Raw genomic sequence first — 26,846 nt, forward strand, 5'->3', positions numbered from 1 at the left:
CCTGGAGACAGCTCCCCTCAGTGTCCTCACGCCCTGGGGATACCTCTCTCCCCTTGGATCAGAGCCCCTCTGTGTGGGCAGCAGGATTTTCTGCCTCTTTCTGCTGCAGATCAGCTTGGTCCTGGTGGGGACAGCTGTAATCTTGTCATCCCCAGTCATGCCTGGGCTGGGCCGGGAGTGACTTGGTTTACCTCAGGTCACCAAGGCCCTGCTCGGTCCACTTGGGGGAGGAGTGCCTCCCTTGGGAAGGCCCTGGGACCCCAGAGAGGGGGTGGGGAGGGGGCCGGGGCCGGAAGGCAAAGCTGCAGCTCAGAGCGGGCAGGGGTGGGAGGGAGGGGCAGCATGGGGGTGGGGGAGGCGCCCCGAGCCCCCCTCGGCCCCTCCGAGCAGCTGCTCGGCTTATCCGGGCCCGTTCCCCCTGGTGTGAATGTCCACCATAATCAATCATGGAGGGCTTAGCCCAGGGGGCCGGGGCAGACCTGTCAGCCGGCTCCAAGCGGCAGGGACAGCTGCTATTCCAGAGGGTTCCCAGGGGCCAGACCCACCAGACAGCAGCCTCGGCCCCCTCCTCCGAGGGGCGCCCCCATGGAGAGCCCAGAGCACAGGGACAGAGCCCGGGACCAGACCCCGGTGCAGAGGGTGACACAGAGGCCACACGTTGCAAGAGGCCGCAAGCCCAGCCTCTGTTGGACGAGGCCAAGTCCCATGGCTCGGAACGTCCTGGACCCCCGGGCAGTGCTGGCCAGGGCGCAGGGAGGCCCGGAACCTGGCCCCCAGTGGCCTGGGGTCGAAGGTCTTTGCCTGGTTGGGGAAGGCGGGCCAGGCTGACGGATGGGGACAGCTGCAGGCCTCGCTCCCCGCCGGACAGGGCTCCCTTGTCACGCTGGGCCCCCGGCGGCCCCATCCGTCACGGCCCACCCAGGCCCCAAGTCCATCCTGCGATTCCCCTAATCCCCCCGCCGGCTTCTTCCCAACGCTCAGGGCGGTTGGATGCATTTTCCGAATTCCCGGGCACTGCTCCTTCCTCCTCAAATTCCTCGCCCCTCGCCCCGTCCCGCCATGGGAAAGGGCCTCCACTGCCCCGACACATGCTCTGTCTTGGGCCGCTCGGGGGAGGAGCAGCTGGCCGGCCGGCAGCTGTGAGGTGCGGGGGTGCCAAGGAGAAGAGCCCAGATTAGGGGGGCGTCATGGGAAAGCTGCAAGGGAATGCTACCCAGAGCCCCTCCTGCTGGCAGCCCCGTTCCGCTCCCTCTGTGCAGAGAGGCAGATGGGGCTCCCAGCCGGGACCACTGTGTCCTGCTGGCCACGGGCTCTGCCAGGAATGTCCATCTGCCTGGGCTGAGTACCTGGCTCCGAGTGTGGGTATGTGGGTACCAGCCCATCCACCCCGACACCTGCTCCCGGGGATGGAGGACAGGCCAAGCCAATCCCCGCGCACTGGCCGTTGGGCTCCACAGAGGGGCCTAGGTGGCCACCGGGAGGGAGGGGCTTCCCGCAGGGGCTTCCTCCTGGACAGGGCCAGAGTGTGGGCCGACGGCAGGACAAGGGTGGGGCCGCCCCAGCCGGGTGTTCAGGAGGCAGGCGCCCTGGGGACCTAGGACCCCTTCAGGGGGCAGATGCCCACTGGACCTAGGACCCCTATGTCCAGGAGGTCCAGAGGACAGACTGCCCCTGGGCACAGCTGGAAGACTGGCAGGAGTCACCGACATGGCCATGGTGCCACGCGGACAGAGGGCAGGTTCCCCACTGATAGCAGGGGTTCTCTCTGCCTCCTGGGGAGCCTGGAGGGAGAGCTGCATGTCCACCTTGGGCTCCTCGTGCACATTCCAGGGGCTTCCCCGATCTCTCAGTCCAGAATGGTCCAGGCAGCCCTTTGTCACTGGACGGTGGCCTGGGTGGGCCGCCAGCCCTCCCTGGGGCTCAAGCAGGGCCTCCCAGAAGCTGGTGGGCCTGCCCTGACTCGGTGTCAGCCCTTCCTTCTGGTTCCCCTGGGCATCCTGCAGCAGGCAGTTTACTTTCCAGTTTTCCTATCCCCTTTACATAATAAAAATCAGAATTCTTTCCCCTGCTGGCTGACACAGAACCCCAATGCGCTGTGGCCCCAACCATCTATCTGAGTTGACCGGAGCCAGCTGTGGCCTCCTTCCTGGGCTGGTCGCCCTAAATGTGCATCACCATGCCGTGTGCTCAGAGGCCCTTCTCCCCCCGACCTTGTGAAATGGACAGTCTCTAAACGCGCCCCTGATTCCTTCTGTTTGGCTACCACCACCACCCCCCCAGGCCTGCCAGGGCCACCCAGTGGCCTCCCCGTGCCGTGTGCCCCACGTATCACCCCAGAAGCCACAGCCCGGACCTAGGGGGTCGCTCTGCAGAGCGGAAGGGGTAATGCCAGAGGTCATGGGCCGGGACAGACAAGGATTGGGGTAGGAGGAGAGGAGATTGTCTCCTGGTGGGCCCTGGGCTGTGCAGGCAGGCGCTGAGGTCCTGGAGCCTGGCCAGCAGGATGCCACCTCCCTTCCCCGCCTGGGGTCGCAGCTGGGGACGCTGCCTGGTGGGTGGGAAGGAACGGTGGGACTCTGTGATGCAGATGCCCTGGGCCTTGCCCTTCCTAGGGTACCTTGCGCAGTTTCTGTTTTGTTGTGGTCCAGGATGTGTAACAGAATTGGTCACCCTTGCCGTCTGTGAGGGGACAGTGCCATGGCTCCAAGCACATTCCCGTTGCTGTGAAGCCCTTACTGCCTCTCCAGGGGCCTACCTCTTCCTGAGCGAAGGTCCCGGGACGTGCCTGACTTCCTTGGGCCTCACCCCAGTGGGCGGCTCCATGGCACAGGGGAGCCATCTGAGACACAGAAACGTCAGGCTGTCTCCCAGGGTCCCACAGAGCGGGTGGCGGAAGGGGACCCACTGGGTAGACAGATGGGGGGCGAGGCAGAGAGGCCGGAGTCCCTGAGGCAGGCACCCGAGCCGACCCGTCCACTGGTCGAGCCTCCGGCCCTGCTGCCTACCTGCCGACCAGAGGGCTGGCTGAGCAGCCCTGACAGCAAAGGGGGGTTCACCTTCCAGCCTCTGGTTGTCATTAGCTGCTCCTGGGTGGGAGGGGGCCCCGCAGCCTGCGAGGGTCGAGGCTAGTGCAGGGCACCTGGGCCTCATTATCCTTGAGTGCTGGGGTCTGAGTACGGTGTAGGGGATGAAGGGCTGCCTGCCCCCCCTCTGGGCCAGCGTGTTGGGACCTTCGCCAGAGTGGAGCTCAGCCGGGCTCCCCTCGGGGCCCGAAGGGGTTCATGGAAATCTTTGCCCTAGAGGAGAATAGGCTGGAAGGGTGGGGGTTGGGGCTGGATCCTAGTCCTTTCCTGACACCATGGGGTCCCTCTGGCCTTTGCCGCAGTGACCTGGGGTTTTGCGGTCAAGGCCACCATCAACATCCCATTGCTGACAGGTGGGAGAGACTAGAGCATCTTTCCCACCAGCCCCATCCTGAGAAGGACCCTCCAGGCTCTTCCCTGTGTGCCCCCACCCCAGGAAGCCTCTAGCACACAATGGGGTCAGGAGGCTGTTGAGCGGAAGTCAACCACGGCCTGGCATCTCCAAGGTGCCTGGGATCCCAGGTCTGCAGCCACAGGAGCCCTGGGGCCCCCAGGGACCCCCCCAAGGTGCCTATCAGCAAACACCCTCAGCTCGCAGGGGCTGGCCAGGCCCATGAAGGAAGAGGTGGCCATCCAGGGTTGGACCCCTAGCTCAGAGACTAGCGAGGCTGGAGGTTCCAGCTCCATCTGGGACAGGGGACTGCAGGGAGGATGCTCAGGACTTGGGTCAGGGGCCCCGGGCCAGTTCCAGCGCCTGAGCAGAGGGTTGCACTCGCATCCCCATCCGGTCACCCCAGAGCTGGGGAAGGATCCCGTGGCCCTCCCGGCTGACCACAGGAATGTGCAAGATGGCTGCTGGGGAGAGGCAGGCTGGCAGGGCGGGCGGGCGGGCGGGGCGGGCCTCCGTGCGGCTGACCTGAGTGATGGGAGCACATCCCGACCTTGGCGTCATCACCTCCGTGTTTTTACCCACTGAACAAATATACACTAAATGAGGCACAAATGAGCACGGCCAAAGGAACGGCCGATTCTGTCCTTTCTTCTTAATCCCTTTGGCTTAGGGTTTCCCCGGCCTGGACAGCCTGTCCGGGGGGAAGGCTGCCCAAGGGCACACGGGCATCCGTCCGGGGACATTCAGGCAGTGACCAATCCCTGGCTGCCCCGGCGTGCACCCTCCACCGTGGGCCTTTTCCCAGCCGGCCGGTGTGGGAGCGGCCACTGTGGGTCTTCGAGTCTTGGGGAGATGGTCAAGGATGGACTGATGGAGACCGGCATGCGGCCATGTCTGTGGGGAAGGAGGAGCACGGGCCAGCATGGAGGACATCTTTGCCGTCCCCTCGGCCAAGCCACCAAAGCAACCCTCTCCCCCACACTCCCAGCACCAACCAACCCGGAGACCACCCTGGGCCGGAGCCCAGCACGGCCACCGCCGCCGCGTCTTGGCCGTCCAGCTCAGGACAGGTCAGTCCCCGCACGTCTAGGCTGGAGTGAGTCCTGGAAGGGCCTCAGGGTCCTGCTGGGGCGTAGGAGGGCCAGGTGAGGGCCCACCGTGTGCTCGAGCAGCCCACTAGGGCTGGCTGGGGCACGTGTCCTAGAGAAAGGTGAGGCCTCCATTTGGCCGCCATCACCGGAGGAGAGTCCCCCCAACTCCAGCTCTGGGCTGCAGGGTACTCAGATGCCCCCCGGAGATGGCTGCCCTTCCCTCCAGCCCCTGCAGGCTCTGGAGCCCCTTGGAACCCCCTGGAACCCCCCAGAACCCTGCCCCAGCCTGGGGAGGAACTCATCTCCCACCGGAAGCAGCAAGTGTCCCCAGTCCCACCTAGTTCTGGCCTGTTTCCTCCCATGCTGGCTTCCTAGGAGATGGAGAGCAGAGCCCCCCCACCCCCGCCGGAGAATCCTTGGGTCCCGGAAGGGTGCCCTCCTCGCAGACAAACACGCCAGCCCCTGTTCCCCGGGATGAGTAAGTTGCTGCCGTGGGTCCCACTCGCAGCACTAGTTTTGGGAAAAGCAGACCTCATCAGGAGAGAGCCCCTGTGCCCCTCGTCCTGATTCCCAGCCCCCAACCCCATTGGGCTGGGAGTAACCAGGACCCTGATCCACACCACTCCACGGTGTCCCACCCACCCCCACCCTGGTCTTGAGCTCAACGATGCATTGTTCTGAGACTCCCTCCAGATGCCACCCAGCTCCAACCCAGGGGATGGGGATAGAGCTGCTGTACCCTCATGTAAGAGGACAGAGGCCCAGAGAGGACAGAGACCAGTGAGGTGAGGTCCAAACTGGCCTGGATGGGGTCCTGCCTTCTTCACCCCAAGGGGAGTACTGGGCACCACTCATCAAATGGAGGGTCCTGGGGATGGAGAGGGATGAGTTGAGTGGCTCGGGTTTTCTAGAAGGTTCCTCCATATTTCTTCTGATTGAGTTACTCCACGCTACTTAGCCGGGCTGGGCTTCCTCTGGGCCTAATGTGCCGAGGTGCCCTCCACCAGGGCCCCCACTTCGGGCCATGAGCAGAGCACCTGCCCTGGACCCCAGTCCCCAGGGCCCTGCCCCCAGCCCAGGGGAGGAGGGCATGCAGCCAGTCCTGGACACAACCATCTCAGCAGACCCCATCTCCTCTCTGCTCCCCATGTGGCCCAAAGACGCCCCAGCCTCTTGGTGGGGACCAGCAGCCCTGCATACACCCTGCACTCCGCTCACCCGCCTACCCCACCAAACTCCGAAATACATTTCTGTGTTCAAATGTTGCGTCTGCTCCCGGAGGGAATGCCTGTCTGCCCACCTGCCCACGGCCCAGCCCAGGCCTGCTCCGGGCCACCGGGAGGCTGAGGGTGCCCACAGCACACACCGGCGTCACAAAATGGTGGTCCGTCTTGCCTCCCTTGGAAAGAAAGACACTGCTCTTTGGCCAAATGGATGCTGCTCCATCTCTCTGCAGTCCCATGTCCAGCCTCCATAGCTCCCTCTCCCCCAAGGAGCCGCCATCAGGACTCCCCGAGTCCATGGTCCCAGTACCTGGCCAGGAGGACACTCTGCTGATGGAGCCCCTTCCCCAGGACCAATCGTCCATCCACCTGGCTCATCCCCAGTACCCTTCCTCTTTTTCTAAATGCACACGTTGTCCCCACGAAGACCCTCCATCCTTCCCCAAGTGCTCCCACCTGCCCTGCCCGCCTCATCTGACCGACAGCCTTCTCTCTGTCCTATGTTCTCTGCTCTTGGAACCTTGCGTCTCGCGGCTGGGCCCGTCTCCCACCATGGCCGGGGGGCGGCAGGTGAGACCAGGCTCAGATGAACGTTGGGCTGTGCAGATGTTGGTCTCGAGATGTTGCTGACCACCCAAAGAGGAGGTCCCAGGGTGGGGTTGGCGCGCAGGTAGGAGGGTGGGTGGGCCAGGGGAACAGGAGAGCAGGCTGTTTCTCTGCAGGAAGAGGTGCAGGAAGGTTTGCACCCAGAGGCAGCCAGAGCCTGCCCTGGGCCTGGGGGAGGGCTCTCCCTCAGAGCCAGGCAGGGCCATGTCTGGCCGGGGCAAGGAAGTGGCTGCCCCATCAGGTCCTAAGCTTCCTGGTTGGACTCGGAGCAGCTGAGTGCCGGTTGCTACGGGAACCACACACGGCTCTGGCCTGGAGTCCACCATGTTGCAGCCCTGGGCAAATGTGCATGGCTGTCCCCTCCCTGAGTCACCGTGGGATCCCCCACCGGAGCCTCATCCCAGTCCTCAAGGGACCCCTGTGGGACTGGATTTGGGGCTCATGGAAATGTGAGGAGCCCAGGATCCAGAAAGAACCCAACTACCAGGCCAAGATGGCCAAGACCTTACTTGGACAGGGTTTTCCATCCCAAGGGATGTGCTGCCATAGTCCGGATCCAGTCTCGTGGGGCCGTGGCCATCTACCAGGTTCCAAGCAGGTCTGGGACGCCCTCCTCCGGGGGCTCTTTCACCTCTGTCTGCAGCGGGAGTGTAGCTGGCTGAAGGAGGAAGCAAGGGCGGCCGGGTGGGGAGGGCAGGGTGCCTTGGCCGCCGCGCTCCCCGCTGGGAACTGGGGACATCAGGAGGAGACAGGAAGGCGGGCAGAGGGAGGAGATCCAGGCGCAGGGGTCTCAAGGAGGGCGGGCAGCATGGCGGGGAGTGTGCACCAGGGAAATGGTCGTGCCCCTGGCATGCGGCGGGTCCTGGCGGCTTGCTCCCCCGGAGGCGTGCCACGTACCGCCTAGCCGGGCTCTGTGTGCTGCGTGTGGACTTTGTAGAAAGTGCTGACCCGCTGAGCCCAGAAGCCAGGCTCGGAGGGGACAGGAAGGAGCTTGCTGCCCACAGGGGCATTACATTTCCAGGGCACCGGGGCCACCAGATCCACCAGCTCTATGTCTGGGGCCAGGCTTGCCGGAAGGCTCCGGCTGGGCTGTTGGCCGCTCCCGAGGAGAGGGTTGAAAGCCCACCTTTGCCAGGTATCCCCATCCGGGTCCCCCCATCGCCTCCTCTAAAACCCCAGACAATGGTGTGTGTGCCTCTCCCTTGGGACCAGGATGAGGAGGCAAGCCGAGGGAGCCGCCGACCCTGCTGGGCACCCCTGCCCCCCACCCCATTCCCTCTGCTTCCCTCAGGGACCCCACCTGACCTAGGGCTAACTAGCTCCCACCAGGTGTCAACCAGGTGACAACCAGGGCCTCGCTGGCCCGTCCTCAGGGGCCCCGGGCTGTGGGAAGGGGTCTCTGGGGGCCGGGAGAGCTGGGGCTTAAGGGGGGGCTTAAAGGGCAGCAGGGAGAGCTCAGGGTGGCCCCAGTTCCTGTCTCCGGCTCCAGCCAGTCACTCTCTGGGGGTCCTGGGCAAGTGAGTGGGCCACACCATGACGTGAGGGGAATGCCACGGGGCTAAGCCCAGGGATCTATTGGGGGTCCTGAGAAAGGAAAGGAGGAGGGCGTGGGAAGGGCCACTGGCCAGAGGCAGGCCCGGTCATCCTGAAATGTGGTGTGTGGCAGAGAACCAGACCTCGTACGGGCCTGGAGAGGTCACGGGGTCAGGGGCTTGGACCTGAGCCTGAAAGCCCCCAAGGAAAGTGCAATGGGAAGCAGAAGGAAGGACCCTAGAGGGACCGGGCTGTGGGGAAGGATGTAGGACACAGGGGTGGGGCAGGCCAGGGCCCGGCAGTGTCAGGAACCCTGTCCTTCCTGCCAGGACAGGGATGGACAGAGAGGGGCCACAGAGACGCCCCAGACTCCCTGGGATGTGGAGTGGACTGGCACTGGGGTGGGAGGCTGTGCCCTGTAGGTGGTGGGAAGTAGAGCAGGAGTGGCTGCAATGTCTTGGGGGGTAGAGAGAGGAGGTGGGGGCAGCGTCCAGCATAGGCAAGGTCGCATGGGCCTGGCTGACGTTGACGAGCAGGGTGGGTAGGACTCTGAGCCCGACCGGCTTTGGGGTGTCAGGTCCTAGGCTGCTGTGCTGGGGCAGAGGGGGCTGGGGGCCAACTTGGCCAGAGTGTGGGTGGGACGGGGGTGAGCCGAGCCGGTGGTGCAGAGCTCCCCTCCACCCCATTGGCCGCCCCACCCCCACCTCCGGCCCACCGCCTGCCCGTGCTCGGGGGCTTCTGGATTCCATCACGTGTCACAGCAATCTGGCTGTGACATAATGAGGCAGGCCGGGGTCAGCGGGGTGACCTCTCGTGGCCCCAATGGTTGGAAATCCCCAAATCAAAATGACCCAACAGTCGAGCTCGACGCTGGATTTTCCAAGCGGGCTCCTTCAATTACCCAGAGGCAGGAGCGGGAGCAGCCAGGCCACTTAGATTACTGCTTCCCCCGGAAAGACGGACGGACGGCCGCCCCGCGGGGCCCGGGACCACCTGGGGTCCCCAGCAGCGCCCCCAGCCTGAGGCTCACCCCTCCTGGGGCAGGGGCCGACCTCACTCCAGCAGATGTGAGCAGGGCGGCCTGGAGCCAGCTACACACACGGGACAGAGGATAGTGGACGGCAGAGCACCAGACACAGGGTGACCCTGTGCCAGCGTCGGCACCCGCCATGCGGTCCAGGGGTCAGGGCCGCCCCAGGAGCTGTTGTGGCCGGACCAGTGCCTGGTGTCTGGGGAGGGGAGGCATAAGCACGGTGGGGAGGGGTGCCGGCCACACAGCATGCCCTCCTGCCCTTGGGTTCAGCCCCGTGTGAGCAACCTTCTTGTCCCTCCCATTCCAGGTGTTCCTTGGAAAAAAAAAAAAAAAAAAAAAACTTTTCAAACTACATGCTGAAAACTTCAGCATGAAAATTTAATGTCAGAAACCCATAATCTTTTTCCCAGAGATAAGACACAGCCCCGTGAGGAGCAGCGAACCGGATCCCTGTAACCCAGAGAGCGGCCACTGGCAGGGGCGGGCAGGGGGCTGGGGCTCTGCAGGGTCAGACATGCCGGGGGCTGGGGGAGCTCCAGCAGGGGCACCCCCACCGCAGGCACCACCGCCTCCAACTTCCGGAAAATGTCAGTCTCCCGTCCGTCCTTGGGGTGGACTGGCCTCCCCGGCGTGGGGACCAGACATTTCTGTTGCCGAGGAGGCTCAGGTGTCCCCGTGACACCCGCGGCTTCTCCCTCAGACCCTAATTTAGGCCTTGAGGCTCCCGGATGGCTCAGGTTGCCGACAGCTGATCCGGGAAGGACAGCTTGGCCATGGCCACACACGACCTCTCTGAGCAGTGTCCCTCTCCGTCCTGGTCAGCAGCGCCGCCCTTGGGGAAGATGATGCAGGCACATTTGTGCTTCCAGGCCCATGTCCTTGGGGGACACTGTCTCCCGCCCCAGACCCTGGCGCTGGTTCCGTATCAGCTATCAGCCCCCCGGCCAAGCCCAGGCAAGGGTGTTGGGTATTCTGAAGTGCCTTGCTCTGCGCCCGCCCCGCTCCCCGCCCCCCAGCCCCGGCCAGCCGCAGGGGTTGGGGGCGGAGGTGAACCCAGCGCCCCCATGTGCACTTGCCTGCTTTTCCCAGAGAGGCAGTTGGGACGATTCTAGGTGGTCCCCGACCACCCCCACCGGGAACAAAGCCTCCACCTCAGCCCTCAGAGGACACCCAGACCCCAGCCCCCCGCCTCCCCTGACCAGCGTCACCACACAGACTGGGCCATCGGTAACCCTAGAAGCTGGGAGCCCCCTGGGTGCATGGGTGCCAGACCCTAAGTGCTGGAGCCGCATTCCGAGGGAGGGAGTGGTTTGAAGTGACCTTTAAGGAATTGGCCTGGCGTGGGGGCAGGGGCCCCCCAGGCTGCAGGATGCCAGTGGACTGTCCTCTTTCACCGTGTGACACTACTGCCCCCGTCAGGCAGCTGCCCTTGGGGCAGTGTCCTAGTGACCCTCCCCAGCCCCGCTCTGCAGGGTCCTAACATCTGCTGTGCAGGTCTCTGCAGGACCCTAACATCCTTAGGTATGAGGGGGCTAGGGCAGGGTCATCGTGTCCCCCCTCCTTAGTGGAGGGGACATCTGGACTGGGGGCCATGTGTCCTGTGAGCTGATGGTCTGAGGGCCCCCAGAACTTGCGTTTCCAGTGGCCCGAGCCCCATTCCTGACACACTCCAACATCCTGGGGACCCTGGACCCAGGGGGTACCCGGCCACCTCACCCCAACGCCCACCCGCCCATGTCCCCCGAGGCACAGGCCCTTGCAGGGTGTTCTGGCTTGGGGGCCAGCTGGGCAGGGACAGGACAGGGGCACACACGTCCCAGGCCACGGCTGGAGCGAAGCCAGCCTGTGAGCTTCTCCCAAACTTGGCGGTGTCTCCAAGGCGGTCCCACCCCCTTGAGGGGACGACCAGGAGTCAGGGGGCCACTCTGTTGTGGGCTGTTTGCCGGCCCCTCCCGGCGTTGCCGTGGAGATGACACGGGGTGCGGCCCAGGAGCCATACCTCAGAGGTGACTAAGTGTGCCATGCCGCCCGTTATAGCGCCCGGCGCCCTCCGGGGCCTCTCACACCTTGGCCCCCGGCCCCCGGCCCCCAGCAAGAATGTTCCATGAGCCCCGTGGGCAAGCATGTGGCCCGGCATGCCAGGCCGAGCGCGCCGGGCCGGCGCCTGCTCCCCCCAGCCCGGCCCGGAGCCTGCGGCCGCACCGCCGCCCTGCCCTCTGTGCTCCTTTCCTCGGGCCCCCGCTTCCTGGTACGAGAGGTTTCCTGCATTTCCTGCGTTTCTATCTGGTCCGTGCGAGCAGACCCTTGGCGGTGGCGGGCGCTCTTCCTGCCCCGCACCCCGGCCGCCCCGCACGGCACCCCTCACTCCCTAGGCCGTGCCGCGGTGTCTGACCCCTCTCCCGGGGGCGGGGAGGGGGTGAGATCCACTGTCGGCTCCTCCCTGGGACCCACACTCGGCACCCCAGTCCATGGGGGGGACCCCGGGGCCGGAGAAGGAGCCTGTGTCAGGAGCCGGGCCTGGGGCTGCGGGCCGCCAGGGTCCTGCTGCCAGCAGAGCGACCCCTTCCACCCACCCCCTGCTCCTGGGGGCCCCGGGGGTCTGCAGGGTCCCGGTCAGCAGCCCCTGGGAAAGGCGAGGTCAGGGGGCTCAGAAAGGCTACTTTGGCAAGCCCGCGTTGACCGACGGGGACAGCTGCACCCCGCCTCCCCAGGCTGTTCCCGTCTTAGCAGGAGTCAGGGAGGGCCGGCACGCGGGCTTCCCGGCATCCAGGCGGGCAACACGATATTTCCAGATAAAGGGCATTCCTGGAGCCCCTCATCACTGTCCTCGGGCAGCTGTCGGCTCCGCTTACCCCCTAAGCCCCACAGGAGGCTCAGAGCAGCTTTCCCATTCCATCCCGGCCGAGGGGCCAAGGCAGATTTAGCCGGGGTGAGGCGGGGTCCGGGGCAGGCAGGGGATGTTCTGGGAGGTGAGGACAGGCAGGATGGGACCAGCAGCTGCTAACTAATCCCCCCGGGCCTCCTGCAGGACCAGCCCCACAAGGCCTCTGGCCTGGTTTTTATTTTTAGGAGAGGCATCTTCTAGAACTAGTGCTGCCCTGTCCTGGGGACACAGGGACGGGCTCAGCACGGTCACGCGCCAGGTGGCCCCCGGCGCCAAGTAGACCTGGGTGGGTGGGTGCCCAGGTCCTGGTACCAGGACAACCTCAGTGCTGGAGTTCTGGGTAGATGTGCCCATGAGACACTCAGCAGTGGGGGGAGGGGGCCGGGGCCCTTTTCCAAAGCCCCTCAGGGACCAGCCTGCGGGGTAAGATGGCCAGCTACCCCCTCCCTCACACACCTCTCACTGGAGGCCCCAGGAGCACCCGAGGGTGGAAGGGAGCCATTCACCAGTCCAGGCAAGGGACGTGCCCACTCTGGGGCCGGGGCAGGGGGGCGGGGGCAGGAAGGAATCAGGTAACCACGGGCTTGTTTCCTTAAATGGGAAAAACCCAGCAGTGGCATGAAGCCCCTGTCGTCGGTGGACCTCCTGGAACCAGACAGGGCATCTGGACGGGACCCAGGAGCTAGGGAGGAAGCAGGGAGACAGAGGCCAGGGCCTGGCCACGCAGCAGGAGACAGCACTGGGGGCTGGGGCGCGGGGACCCCTCGGTACAGGCGTGATTGCTCAAGGCCTGAGCCAGACTCTGATGCCCTGGGAGCATCGAATCGCTGAAATTCCTCCCTCAACCGGCTCACTCCAGAACCACAGGCAGCTCTGGGACAGGGCGGGTCAACCTCTCCTCCTGACCTCGCCACTGTCACCCCAGGGTCAGGGGCCAGCAGACCCAATGGCATCTCCATGGACGTGGCGTGACCGGGGGCCCATGGGGCAGGGACTACGGGTCCGCTCCAGGGGGTGTGGCGCCCACTTCTGGCACCGCCTTGGGGTCTGGACAATCTCATCTGGGGTCAGACACCCCGTGAGCCTTCCCACCACATGACCGCTTGTCAAGGACTCCAGTAAGCCCCCGCCTTGTGAGCCCTGCCACACCGTGGCCATGTGAGGGAGCTCATCCCCAACCCGGCGCCACGCCCTGCAGGGACACGGATGTGGCAAGCCATCGGGTGGGCGGGACACAGTGACAGGCAGCCATGGGGACGGAGCAGGCTGGCACGCCTGGGTGGGGAGGGGGCCTGACACCAGGGGTCGGGGTTCCTGGGAGCAGGGCCCCCTGGGTCCTCCCTGGACGGCAAGAACATTCCCACCTTTCGCACAAAGATGAGACCGCAGCCGAGGGCCTCACAGGCTCGAGGGGAGACTGGGAACCCGGCCCCCGTCTGCAAGGCTCTACGCTTGCTCTGTACCCCAACATGCTGTCCATGCGCCCAGAGCAGCTGGAGGCCCCTGCCTGGGGAGCAATGCCACTGTCTGCCTGCCACTCGGGGCCCTTGGGCAGCCCTGCATGGCTCCCTGAATGCTGGGATGGCCCTACATGTCCAGAGGCCTCGTTGCCTGCCATCAGTCAGTGCTGGGGCCTTAGAGAGCAGGGCAGCCTTGGGGGGACACAGAGGAGGGAATCCTGCTGGTGGCCCTGCCATCCTGGCCACCACAACCCAGGTCCCATGGGCAGCTGAGGTTCCAGCAAGGGTGGGTGCCTTCACAGCAGACCCTGGCCACTACCCTGGCTGGCCTTCCTAACCAGCCAGCATGCGTTTCGGTGGGGCCTTTGATCTGGCCTTTAAGGGCCACCCTGTTGACGAGCCATCACAGGTGCCCCCTCTGTGCCCTGGTTGGCTTATCATCTAGACTCCCCTACTGATGGCTCCGAGCTGGGTGCCTCCAGGCTCTCATTCCACTCACGGGTCAGGAGGCCATTCTTGGTGGTCACCTGTGACCTCCCAGGCCTGCTGCTGTGGGGCGGCGCTGTGGGGTGGCCCCTCATTCAGGGCTAGCGCCACGTTGAGAGGAGCCCAAGATGCAGCCCCAACTCTGAGGGCCTGCACCTGCCCCTTCCAGCTTGGCCTCTTGGGGCAGGTCGGCCTCTGCGTGTGGCTGGGGCTGCCCCCTCCACCAGCCCCTGTCCTGAGGATGTTCAGCCAACCAGTCGTAGCTTTGGTGACCGAGGCAGGCAGTGGGGGTGCAGGGCGGAGGGCACGCCCTGGGGCTCAGGGGGGCCAGGGAGCGAGGCGGGAGCCTCCAGAGCTGCTGGAGCCCCGCTCCTGGGGCCACCCCTCCCCCGGGCTCCCAGTGCTCACTTATGCGCTCACATAGGCGTGCGTGCACGCGCGCACACACACACGTGTGCACACATATGCACGCATGGACCGGCGGGAAACAAGGCCTCTCCAGCGCTGGGCTCGCGCGGCCCCCCCCTCTGGCAGCAGACGTGGGGTTTTATTAGTGCTACAAATCAGATATCACACAGTTTGGGGCTGACATGGTTTTTATAAGAATTATTTAGGGCCCTGGCCGCCGGTGGAGTCCTAGGGAGAACCTGGTGAGGACAATCCAGCTGTTTGGGCCGTCGGAATTCCCGACACTTCGTAAAGTGAAGGTATGGAAGGCCAGCACGTTGTTCTGTTTAAGGGGGCGCCCACCCCTGCCCTAGGCCCGCCGCAAGGGCTTCTGGGAGGCACCTCCCCCGTGCGGCAGCAGCAAAAGCCTGCCTCTGCGTGGGTGGGGGCTGGGCCTGCGAACACCCACCTGGGGGCACTGAGCCCTCCGCTCCCTGGTCTCCCCAGCTCCCTGTGGAGGATCTCTGAGCTTCCCCTCCTGGCGGGCAGTGGACGGGCCTTGGACGCACACCCCCGGGCAGGGGCTGTCCGGCTCCCTCTGCGCCGCAGCCCCAGGCCTGTCACCACTCAGCCAGCAGGTCAGCAGCTCAAGGGGCCGTCCTCAGGCTGCCCCAACACCATGGGGAACGTCACAGGGCCAAGGCTGCCTGGGATGCTCTCAGGGACGCTCTTGGGGACCAGGACAGCTGTGCAGGGTTTTGATGCCCGCATGGAGGGGGTCACACTCATGAGTTGGGGACATTCCTGGTGGAAGCAGCCGGCAACCATCTCGTAGCCTCATGCTGCCCTAAGGAGTGAGGGCAGCGTGCCTCACCTCTGACCTGCAGACTCCTGTCCTTGGGGGGCCAGGCAGGCGGGGCATCATCATTGCTGGACAGCCTCTGAATCCCATGCAGAAAAGCTGCGGGGTGGGGGTGCTTTGGGGCTCTTGTCTGTCATGTGCCTCAAGGAGGGGGGGGTTGCAGAGACCCGGTGTGTGTGGTGAGGGGAGGACGAAACGCTCGCCGTGCCCTGGGGTGTGGGGGACACCAAGGAGGGCCTGTGGCAGGGGCTCTGTGCAGGGAGGGCTGAGGTCCTGGCCAAGGGAGGCAGAACTGGCCCAGGCAGGGAGCAGAGACCTGCATGGGGGGGGGGGGGGGGGCTGGGGTCTCCCTCCCCCGCCCGCCCCTCCCCCGGCCCGGCCTTGAGCGGGAAGGGAAGCAAGCCGGCCTCTCCTCCCTCGCCATCACGTCAGGGCTCCAGCATCCATCCGAGGCGGCCGAGGCCAATCAAAGCCAGATGTGGAGGCAACACAAGAATGCTGATGATTCTGACTAGGAAAAGCCCTATTTACCAAGAAATAATGAAGTGATTTGGGGGATTGGTGCTGGGATGACCTCAGTCGGGAAGGAGTAAACGCAGATGCCGAACTGGTCTCCCAGGGCCAGGCGGGGAGAGAGCAGAGCTAGGGTTCCCGCGGGCAGGCAGTGGGGCCTTGGCAGTGGGTGCCGCTCCTGTGGGCAGACCTGGGGGGATGAGGCCTGGCCCCTTCGTTGGCCCTGAAAGCCACGGAGCCTGGGGCCAGTGAGGGCAGCAAGAGGGGCCTCCCTGCAGTGCAGCTTTGGTGGGAGGCCCGGGGCAGCTTGCAAGGCAGGCGTCGGGAGAGGAGGGCTCCTGCTTTGCCCTGAAGGGACTTCGAGTCAATTGCAAAGATAGGACAGGCACCTGCACGCAGGGCGACCAGGGCTCGGCCCAGGGCCCCCGGACGGACGTGTGGGGAGCAGCCCACACTCTATGGGCCCCACACCTGGGCAAATAAGGATTCCCGAGTGTGCAGGCGGGGTGGCGTGTGAGGGGAGGGGGCCCCAGGTGCAGCCTTCAGGGAAGGAGCAGCACAGGGGCTGGGGTCCCCGGGGGGCTGAGACCCCTCCCTGCACCAGCCTCGGGGGACTGGAAGCTCCCAACCCTCATGCCCCCGCTCTGTCCAACCCCACCCTGGTGCTCGCCTGGTCCAGGCCTCGGTGGTGGGGACGGCAGAGGGCACGGCTCATCTCTGTGCGGCCTCCTTAGGGAGAGAACTGGCTTTCCCCAGGGGGCGGGCAGCCCCGCTGGCATGAAACACTCCAGGGGAAGCACCCAGTCCTCCCCGGGGGGCAACGCAGACACGTGTGCACCGAAACAACCCCAGTGTCTGCCACTGAGAAGAGATGAGCCGACTTGGAACCCACCACGGAACATCACTGGGCCTAACACACGGCATCCTGACGTGTGGGACGACATGGACCCACTGGGGGGCATCACGCCGGCCCCCGGAGATGGCACGGGGCAGGACCCCATGTGCATGTCATGCCTGGGACAGGCAAGCCCGCAGACACGGAGAGCAGATCTGCGGCCGGCAGGGGAGGGGTGGGGGGAGCGAGGAGGGCTGGCCGTGGGGCGCAGGGCAGCTTTCTGGACAACACAAACATGTTTTAAAATGGATCAGTGATAGAGACACAGCTCTGCGAATGTACTCAGACACCTCACGACATACTTGCAGTGGGTGGGTGGTAGGGTATGTGAGCTATGTCTCAATAAAGCCGTTTGAAGATAGAAGAGGACGTGCATGCCCTGCCTGCCCTGCCCTGTGTGCCGGGAGGGAGGCCCCGGGTCAGGCGCACAGCCTCGGCTCTGGCGGGAACGGGGGGCCCGGGGCGGGCAGCTCACCACCCAGCACCTCGCCCACGCCTCACCCGGCTCCAAACTCCCAGGGTGGGACATGGGGCCATCACGTCTGGCTCAGCGGGCTTCCTGGGTTTGGCGGTTCCCCAGTTATGCTCCTGCACCCGCATCCCCTTGCACAAACTAGCAGAATTTAGGGTCACATGAAAGCCGGGAAGTGGGAGGGGGGCCCCAGAGCTGCCTTCCAGAAGGCCTGGGGGGTGGGGGATGAGAGGAAGTGCTGTGTGTGCATCCCTGGGCCTAGGTCCCTTGCTGGGGCATGGGGGCCAGGGGAAGGGGGCTCCTGGGGAGGGGGTACGCAGGGAGGCCGGACAGCAGGGAGCCCACCCGACGAAGGGGCGGGGGTGGGGTTTGGGGCTGCAGGAGCTGTGGGGGACCCTCCCCCTTCCCTCCCTCCCAGCAGAGGGCCCGGCCAGGCGGGTGGGTGGGGTGGGGGCCCCTGCCCCTGCCCGGCTCCAGGCTGTTATCTGCAGTCTGTGACTTAAGCCATGTCTTAGGAGCTGGGGAGACAGCGTGGTGCAGCCCTGGGGAGGACTCGCCGGCCCTCGAAGAAGAAAACCAGCCGCTGGCGGAGAGACTGTGGCCAGATGGGTTTCCGCTCTGTCCCGGCGGCCTGGGGCGGCTGGGCCTCACCTGGAGCTGCTGGGGGGGTCTGGGATGTGTCCCTGGGGGCCCGGGGCCCGCCCGCCGCAGCTATAACTCATCAGTACAGACCAGGAACTGAGCAGAGCGGCAGTCCCCAGGGCCCTTCCCGGCCCCAGCCCCCCTCGGCCGGCCCTGCCCTGCCCCGCCGGCCCCTGCCTGCCTGTAACCTGGCGTCCCCCGGTCTCTCATTCCCTCTTGCTAAGTAAACAGACCTCCCACATGGCGACAGAGGAACATCACAGAAGATGGGGGGCTTGAGGAGGGAGTAGCACTGGGGGCTCTCACTCTCTCCCTCTGTCCACACACTTCCCCCACAAGCTGGGGCCCGGGACGCTCCCTGCAGGACCATCCCCACGGGAGGGGGACTCGAGGCCCTGGGGTCAGTGCCCAGCCCCGTGTGAGGGGTCCACCGTGTGGGAAACCCCTCCTATGGTGTCCCGCTGCACAGGACGGGGGACACTGAGTCACGGCCAAGACAACCACACAGCCATTGTCTCAGGGGCAGAGACGGAGGGGCCTCCATCGAGGGAGCAACCCGGAGGGGAAGGGGTGTCAGGCCAGCTCCTGAGGCTCTGGGCCTGGGGGTGGGGTGGAGCACCCCCTTCCCCCCGCCCCTCCATCCGGCTGCAGGCCCACTTCCTGGATTCCTGAGGACCTGCAAGGCAGCCCCCACCGCGGCCCTCCTCTCGGTCCGTCCACGCTCATTCCCAGGGGCCCATCCCTGCCTGGGGCCCCGTCAGCCCTGGGGTGCTGGGGACACCAAGGACACAGCGGCTCCCCACCCCTTCCTCGTGGCCCAGGCCTCTGGGGGGTGGGGTAGGGGGACGGGGGTCTCGGGGAGGCTGCAGAGTGGGGCGCCAGTGGGGAGGCCAGCTGGCGGAGGCGCTGGGCTGCGTCTGGGGTGTGCGTGGCGGCCCGTGCTGGACGTGCTTGGATGAAGGATGGGATTCCTCTCCCAGCCTTGAGTTGGGGTCCTCAGGGCCGTGAGGCCCCATGAATTATTTCTCTACGGAGAATACCGTTGACTCTGCTCTCCGGTCGCCTTCCGGACCTTCCCCATCACTTTAAATCAACGCTGAAGGGCGGCGTCTGCCCGGACCTTCACCCTCCAAGTGGAGGGAGCTGCGACCCACGTGACGCTGTCCCCGGGCTGGGTGTCCCTCTGGGCGGAAGGGGGGTGCTGAGCCGGCTCCTGCAAGGCCCTCAGAGGTCACAGGAGGGCAGCGCTGGAGGACAGGACTCCCCACAGCCTGGTGGCACCCACGTCCTACCCCAGGGACCACGTGGCCGACTCTCCTGCACACCCCAGTGCTCTCTGGTTTGCTCCCAGACCCCTAGGCCCAGTGGGTCACCACGAAACCCATGTGCACGCTGCCAATGCTCCCAGCTCTGCAGGCTCAGCCCCGTCACACTACCTGCCAATTGGGGAACAGCACCGGGGCCCACGGGGCACCCACCACACGGGCCCGCAGTGCAAATAGGGCTGCTGAATGCACACATTGCAGGCTCCCAGATACCGTCTCCTTCCCAAGTGTCCACCCCAGGGAGCCAATGACCACTGACCACACCAACTCGTCCTCAAGCCTTCAGGCCAGTGATCCTTCCCACCCCCCCACTTCGTCCTCTGTTTCCGGCATCTCCCACCCTCTGTGCACTGCTTCGTGCTGGGTTGGCATCTGCTAAACACGCTTCCTCTGGGTCCGCCCATGGACACCTCCCCACTCGAGAGCCACCAGTGCTGCCACCCTAGACCCTCAGCAGGACCGGCTCCCTGCCCGTGGCGCTCGCCCCACCCCACCTCACAACCTGTCTGACACAACCTTCCCCACCAAGACCTTCGCCGTAGGCTCACGGGGCCAGAAATGGGTCACATGGTTACAGTCCCCACAGGCCCTGCTCCGTGCCTGCGGCCAGGTGCCGTGTGTGCCGTGTGCCATGGGGCACAGCCCTGCACAGGGACACGTGGGACAGAGGACACGGAGCCTGTGGCCTTGCTCCACACGCAGGACTTTATTTGGACTGGGGCCGTCACAGGCCGAACCAGTCGGGGACGCCACCGCGCCGGGGATCGCGGGTCTGCCTCCGCCGCTGGTCCTCCAGGAGCTGGTCCCGGATGTCATCGTCACCAGGGCTGCCGTCAGGGCTCTTTTTCTCAGGAAACAGATCCGGGAACGTGAAGGTCTGTCCGTGCGCCTATGGAGCAAAGGCAAGCAGGGCAGCTCTGAGTCCAGGAGCCTTCTCACAGGGGGCGGGGGGGACGGGACCCTCCTGCCCAAGGCCCGGGACGGACACGCGGCCAGCATGTCCAGAGCGATGTCCCTGCCTGGAAAACAAACATGTCGTCAGGCCGCTGGCTTTTATCTCACAGCGGGAAACCATTACTCTGGACAATGCCCCTTTTCATCGACATTATCTCTTTATGGAGTGGCGTCTGCACCGGCGGGAGCCTCATTAAAAGCAGCCCAGCAAAGCGCCCATTCACGGGCGCGGGGGCAGCGCGGGCGGACCGGGGGGCAGGAGCGAGGCACGGGAAAACACGGCACAAATGATGTCTGGTGCCACACTGAAACTTTTTCCATCCAAAATACCTAAAGGCCTCTGCCCACATTAAAGGCTGCCCCTCCTCCCGGCTCGGAGCTTGGCAAATAAAACGCATAGAACGTACAAAGAAATGTACATATGCAGCAGTCTATAAATCAAGACCGGCTTTGCAAATTAACTGGTTTTACATCTTTCACTAAAAGTTCAGAATGTGCCAGTGTCGGCCAAGCCCCAACCCAGACCCCCGAGCACGTGTGTGGGGCACCGGGCTGGCCACCGCTGCAGCGGAGGAGGGGGCCCGGGCAGCTCTGAGGTGCCCTTTCAGTCTGCTGGGTCCCACGGAGCAGCCCCCCGAGATCAGGGCACGAGAGGGGGCGCGCGCCAGAGCCGCGCTGTTTCCAGACGGGCAAAGGATGGAGGACGGCATCCGTATCTGGAAAATTTTAATAAGTAAAATCAGTAAAGTGCGCTGGTTCTTGGAGACCCTTGTTTTGTAAAGAAATTTGGCTTTGGGCAGGCAGCCAAGTATGATCTGAAACAGCCCGCACGCCCCACCCGAGAAGGGAAGGTTTATAAATTCTGATCACATGGCGCGGAGCGCGGGCCCGAGTGAAGAAAGCAGGGCTGTGTGCGCTCAGTAGCCAGCCTGCACCAGGATTAGCTTACACAGCTCAACACTGCTTTTTTTTTTCTTTTTTAAAATACCAAAGGGCAATAGTTTACATGCAAGGCTGATTGCCCAGAACGGGGATTTATGTTTAATATATCGAGGTGATTTTGCTAGTTTTCTGAGGTGGGGGAAACCCAAAATGACATTTTAAAATATAAATACAAAGATGCCAATTTGCAACAGCTCCGGAAAAACGGAGGGAGCCGGTGAGAGAAATTCTTCACTTCTCACCAGAGACAAGAGCCACTTGTGGGTGCCCCTCTCCAGGGAACTTCACCTTGTACTTTCAAAAGTAAACCCTCAGCCCCCACCCGCCACAGTGGAGAGCGTGCTGGTCAGCAGAAAAGCGCAGGAAAGGAGCAGTGTGGGAAGCGGCCCCGGGCCATGGCCTGGGCCCCAGAGGGCTCCCGCCTGCCTGGTGACGCTCCTCTGCCGCGTGGGATGCGGGGCCACAGAGATGTGTATCAGGTTGTCGGGGGAAGCGTGGGGCCCCCACCCGCCTGACGGGCTCTTCCGCAGCCGGCAACTCAAAATAGATTCGGAAACTTAATTTGTGTTCGTGATTGACCCTCTGTGTGCTTTACAATTAGCTCTGTTTTTAGAAGCCCCAGAGCGGGGCCCGCAGGGACGCGCTGGGAGAGGTTGGCCCCGGGAGACGGGGGCAGAGAAGAGACCCCTTCAGAGAGGCAAGGGCCCCGGCTTCCTGCCGGTTTCCAGGCCGGACAGAGGCGAGCGGGCCTGGGGGGCGGGGGGAACACTCCCGAATGTCAGTGGGGGCTCCCGGAACGTCAGTGGGGACCAGCGGGAGCGGGGCTGCCCAGCAGGGACGCTGCCCTAGGCTGTGCCGCCTGGTCTCACGGGGGAAGAAAGGCGCCCCCGCGGCAGCTGCACGCAGCAGATCTAAGCGGGAAGAATGCAAGGGTTCGGGTGACTCAGAAGCCACTTGTCACCGTCACTGGCCCACGGAAGGCCTGGTGGCGAATGCCGGCACAGGGGGTGTCAGCCCGCACGCCATGACAGAGACAGATGGCCCAATTTCACACATAGGACACAGACGCCTTTATATGGCCAACGGGCGCTCTCTCCACCTGGATTGGCTGATTATATGCACAGCAAATATTAGGCCAAATAATTAGGGGGGCCCCTGTTTAGAACAACAACTGTGACTGTTTTTCAGAAAAGCTGCCACGCTGACTGGGTCTCTTAACAAACTGCCTCCTCATGCTCAAAATAAGTCTGCAGGCCCCGGGAGGTTTTCACAATAGCGCTACTGCCATCTAGCGGCCACGGCCAGCCGCCTCCCGCCGCAGGCTCCACTCCAACTGTCCACCCTGGGATGGAACAATCTGGAAGAACCCCCCCCATCCCCCTCCAGGGGTTTCAAACAGCAAGGGCAGCTAAGGGACCCTGCAAGCAGGGCCGTCCCTGGCAGGTTTGCATGGAGATAGCGAGGGACCCGGCCGTCCCCTGGAGGGCTCATCTGCAGAAACACATCTGGGGTCCCCTCTGGCTGGAAGGGGAGAGCCTGAGCAGGGGCCCTGAAGTCATGCTCTGGGCTGGCAGAGGCTCAGATGGGGCACTGGACCCTCCCCCACACCCCAGGCCAGGCAGGAGACACGGTCATGAGAACCCGACAGACTGTGCCACAGCCTCACGGCCCCATCCAGAGGGGAGGGGGCTCCACCAGGACCCCAGGGCGTAGCAAACGGGTCCAGTGGAGACCCAGGCCCCTGCAGCAGCTTTAACTCAGGGCACCAATGGCCTCCCCGCTGGGGGCTGCCCGCCCTGCAGGGCTCTCCAGAGGCAAGAGCTCTGGCTTCCATCTGAGCCCCAAACCCCTGGGCCTGAGTGGGCCTGCCTGAGCCCACAGCACATTCAAAGTCCAAGGGCACGACACGGCTGGCCCCAGAGAAGTTCCAAGATGCCCCGCGCCGTCTCCTCCCATGAGCTCTGCCTGGGGCTGCCGGGGATTAGGACGAAGCACAGGCTCTGCCCTGCGCCCTGGGCCTGGAGATCCTGCCTCTCAGGGCCTCCCGGGGCCCCAGGCGGGGCCGCTGCACAAACACGTCCCCCGCACCAAGGTCACGGTCGTGATAAGTCACGCCCAGGACTTGGGCCTCTGCCCGAAGCCCACTCACCAGCTGCACATAGGCCACCTTGTAGTCTGGTTTCTTCACCCTCACGTTCCTGTAATCCCTCTTCCTGTTGGAACCTGTTGGGGGTGTGTGTGGGGGGGGAAACGACACATTGTATTCTGAGCACGAGATTTTTCAGCCCAACTCATCCAGGACCCACTTTCTAGAAAGAGGCAAACATGTAAGAATTGGTTGGTGTCCCACGGATGATAGCACGTCACACCCGAAGTGTGACCAGTTCACATTTACAGACCATGTTCCAGGAGCACATGCCACTACCGCGACCCTCTGCTCTGCTAAACACCCAAACGTATCTAAAATAAGTAAAAAAATTGACTTCTGTTCGTCGGCACTGCACCCCTCACGGGAAGGCTGCGTACTTACACCTCAGGGTGCGGGGGGGGGGGGGGGGGGGGGGGGGGCGGGACAGGGGGTTAAGAGGAACAAGGAAGCGCTCTGCCGCCCCAGCTTCCCAGCTGGACGGGGAAGGGCACCCTGTCTGTGGTGGTCGGGATGAGGCCTCGTGAGCTCCAGGGGTGTTTGGGGGGCTGTGGGGAGCCCCCCCACAGCAGGGCAGCAGGGCCAGCACGCACCATGCTGCACCCTCGTCCGCACGGCAGCCACAGGTACGTTGTAGATGCGCTCTAGGTAATTCCTCAGGTCCACCCTGGTCATCCTGGGGTAGAGAAGGAAGGTAAGCATGTCCCAGCCAGGCTGAGATGACAAGTGGCCACCTGTCCCCCACACAGGAAGGGGGGGCTGCAAGGGGCTCATGCTCACTTGGGGCTGGGCTCCTGAGCAGAGCTCTCCCCAGGGAAGGGTCAGTCTGGGGGGCGCCCCAGGCCTCTGAGAGCCCACTGGGGCCGGTCCTGTCTGCAGCCCACCACCAGGCCATTTCCTAGAAATGGGGGCCCAGGGGGTGGGGAGTTAGGCCCCCTGGCCTTTTCCCCTGAAGTGGCATCATCACCGCAGCCTGGCCGCTCCTCCCCGCCTCTAAAGGCTGCTGCTCAAGTCAACCCCGGGACCATGTGCTGGGGCCATCACATCCTGACACTTCAGAGTAGCGCCCTGCAGCCTGGGGGACAGGATGCTGTGTCCCTCTAGTTGCCGGGGCCTCTGTGAGGGAACCGCCTGGAAAACTAGGGTTTTGGAAGCTGTGGTAAGAACCTCCGAGAGCCTCGGCCCAGCTGCCTGGAAAGAGCACGGAGCTCAATGCAGTTAAAGAAGTGCTAGGCTCTCCACTGGGCTTCCCTGGTGGGGGAGGGGTGGGCGTGTGGGGGGGCAGCCCAGCCTCACCACCGGAGGCTCTGCAAACAGCAGGCCCTCGGTCAATATTTGCAGAGCAGCTCGGAGAGCCGCCTGTGGTGTTTTCACAGCGGGGAGAAGCCACACATAGGAGCCAGGTTCTGTGACACCACCAGGACTGCCCCAGTAGGGAGGGGGGTACTCCCCAGCCTGAATTCCTCAGGGGCTTACTCCATGGGGATCCGGAACTGCACGGTGTCCTCGGGCTGGGCCGTGCCGGGCCGCACCAGCTGAATGAAGAAGTTTGTTCGGAAGATGCGGAGCTGGGGGTTGCCCAGCTGGTACAGAGGGTACCTGAGAGCAGGGAGAGATTGGTCTGTATCAAACATTCAGAACCCCAAGGGCGCCCCCAGCAGACCTCCGTGTGTCTACCCACAGCAACAGCAGTGAGAAGCAAAGCGGGGGGCGCTTCCTACAGCCCAGTGCCCCCACAACCTCCCTCGCTCACTGGTCAGATCTGCCCAAGGTGGGCACCAAGGTCCCTGGTGCCCACCAGCTCGACCAGTGGGGGCTGCTGGACCTGAGGGCTGGCCTCTGGAAAGGGTCAATGAGTGACTCAAGAAATAGGCCAGTAGAGAGCATGTGTACCATGGCCCCCCCAAAGATGCTGGCGACCAGGGTTGTTTAAAGTGATGGTCCCACAGACAGGCTGCTGGCTGCAGAATCGCTCCTAACCCTGGCTTACCCCGCAGCACGGGCTGGGAGGCCACTTGCACACTCTCTGTGTGGGTGGGAGAGGCACCAGTCACCTTGACCACTTACCCCCCCCCCCCCACGCACTGTGAAAGCCCCCAGAGCAAGCAGAGGCAGCTGGGAAGCAGTGAGAGGCCATGCCCAGTGCAGAGCAGCCAGGTGAGGGTGCCCGCAGTCTGCAGGGTCTGCATGGAGGCAGAGGGCCGGGGCCGCGGGGAGGGTGGGCACGCAGGGACACAGTGTCATCAGGGGGCTCAGCCTGGTCACCCCGCTACCTCTCTGAGGCACTGCACGTGGCCCCTGATCTTGGGGCACAACCAGCATCATGATGGGTTCAAGGAGGCCAAGTGCTGTGCTGGGCGGGATGAGCAGAGCCAGGGGGTGAGAGGCCCAGGGTGAGCCTCAGGGGCGCTGCGGGGTGTGGGGGCTCTGGGAAGGCAAGACTGGGGCCCTGACCCCGCAGGACCCAGTGGCTGAGGGCCGTCTGCTCGCGGTCTGCCAGGGACCGAGTGGGCTGGTACCGGCAGCAGCCCCTGGGTGGGGGTCTCCGGCGCAGGGTGGGCAAGGGCGGGAGGCGGCTTCTGATGGGCCAGGCCTCGCCCCCGGCCCCGGAACAGGCCTGCCTTGTTTCCTCCTCCAGTGCAGTCTGGGCCAATGGCCGGCACCCGACGGGGCTCGCTTATTCCCCCTGGTGCCCGACTGCGGCACTGCAGGGGGCGAGGGCGGGACCCGGGGGAGCCGCGCGGTCGGGGCCGGGCCCTGACCCTCCACGTCTCCGGGTCCCCGCGCCGCCGGTGGGCGGGGAAGGGCTACCCCCGGGCGCCCCTGCGCCGGAACACCTGCGCCCGCCCGCACGGCCTCGGCCCCGCCCCCGCCCGCCCGGCCCTCCCGCGGGTCCCACGAGCCCGACGCCCGCGAGGCTCAGGGCCGCCGCGCGCTTCTCCCGCGCCCGACCCAGCGACCTGGCCGGCTGCCATCGGTCTAGCTCCCCCGGCCCCGCCGGTGACTCACCCGCGACCCCACCCTCCCCGCCAGCACGCCCCGCCCGCTCTCCTCCGGCCCCGCCCGCTCCCGGGCCCCGCGCACCTGCCGGGGCGCCCCCGCCCCGCCCCGCCCCGCCCCGCCCCGCCCCCGCCCCCGCCGGGTCCGGCCGCGCGCCCCCCGCCGCCGCGCATGCGCGCACACGGCACTCGTCACGCTAGGGCCACGGGCGCAGCCCTCCTGGGGGGCGCTCGTGGTTCCCGCCGCGCCCCCCGCCCCAGACCGCACGGCGCCCCGCCCCCGCGCCCCCGCCCCCCACGGCCCCCCCACGGCCCCCCACGGCCCCCGGGCCCGCGTCCCGGCCCCCGGCAACTCACAGCACATTCCGCGCCATCGCCGGCTTCCGGGCCGCGGGCGGAAGGAGGGGCACGCACAGCCCGCGTGGGCCCGTCACAGCGCCCCCTGGCTTCCGGGAGGGCCAGCGACGCCCCGCCCCCGCCCCGCCCCCGCCCCGCCCCTTGCACCTGCCGCCCCGCCCCCTTGCACCTGTCGCCCCTCCCCCGTCCACCTGCCCCGTCGCCCCGCCCCCTGGGTCTCCCTACCCACCGCGTCGGCCCCGCCCCGCCCCTCCGTGCTCACCTGACCCATGGCCCCGCCCACCGACCCCCCCACCCCGTTCACCTGACCCATGGCCTCGCCCAGCGCACCTGTCCACACCACCCTTCACCTGTACATCCACCCACCGCTCTGCCCACCGCACCTGCTGGACTGACTGCACCTGCCTCATTCTTCCCCACCTTCTGTCTTACTGTCCCTGATCCCAGTCCCTACCCCACTGCCTCTGCCCCACCCACTGCCCTTGACCCACCCACCTGGCCCCCACCTGGCCTGCACAGCTGAGTCGCACCCCTGACCTGCACACCCTGTAAGAGCCCAGAA

The 26,846-nt window shown here is 65.1% G+C and overlaps 1 protein-coding gene and 2 long non-coding RNA genes across 14 annotated transcripts; 1 reads left to right on the forward strand and 2 right to left on the reverse strand.

Moving 5' to 3' along the window:
• Positions 1-4,086: 4,086 nt before the first annotated feature.
• LOC144292499 (uncharacterized) lies at positions 4,087-8,648 on the reverse strand. 7 transcript variants are annotated; one of them, XR_013359872.1, is made up of 5 exons: positions 6,904-8,648; positions 6,245-6,504; positions 5,866-5,964; positions 4,474-4,596; positions 4,087-4,368 (listed from the first exon to the last, which is right to left on the reverse strand). It is a non-coding gene; the product is annotated as an uncharacterized LOC144292499 (long non-coding RNA). The 7 variants fall into 7 exon arrangements; XR_013359873.1 differs by having other exon boundaries at positions 4,470-4,596; XR_013359874.1 differs by lacking the exon at positions 5,866-5,964.
• Positions 6,499-16,811, forward strand: LOC144292500 (uncharacterized). Its single transcript, XR_013359878.1, has 2 exons — positions 6,499-14,497; positions 14,685-16,811. It is a non-coding gene; the product is annotated as an uncharacterized LOC144292500 (long non-coding RNA).
• A 2,761-nt stretch (positions 16,812-19,572) lies between these two features.
• On the reverse strand, positions 19,573-26,388 carry MRPL23 (mitochondrial ribosomal protein L23). 6 transcript variants are annotated; one of them, XM_077862874.1, is made up of 6 exons: positions 25,202-25,415; positions 24,822-24,954; positions 24,405-24,527; positions 23,522-23,604; positions 22,932-23,005; positions 19,573-19,775 (listed from the first exon to the last, which is right to left on the reverse strand). In XM_077862874.1, the coding sequence occupies exons 1-6, from the start codon at positions 25,251-25,253 to the stop codon at positions 19,611-19,613; spliced, it is 630 nt and encodes a 209-aa protein (XP_077719000.1). In that variant the 5' UTR covers positions 25,254-25,415; the 3' UTR covers positions 19,573-19,610. The 6 variants fall into 6 exon arrangements, with proteins under 6 accessions (XP_077719000.1, XP_077719002.1, XP_077719003.1 ...); XM_077862872.1 differs by having other exon boundaries at positions 19,762-20,556; positions 25,202-25,433; XM_077862876.1 differs by lacking the exons at positions 24,822-24,954; positions 25,202-25,415 and adding an exon at positions 26,285-26,388.
• Positions 26,389-26,846: the final 458 nt, after the last annotated feature.

Source organism: Canis aureus, chromosome 21, assembly GCF_053574225.1.
Source record: "Canis aureus isolate CA01 chromosome 21, VMU_Caureus_v.1.0, whole genome shotgun sequence".
In the NCBI taxonomy this organism is placed as follows: domain Eukaryota; kingdom Metazoa; phylum Chordata; class Mammalia; order Carnivora; family Canidae; genus Canis; species Canis aureus.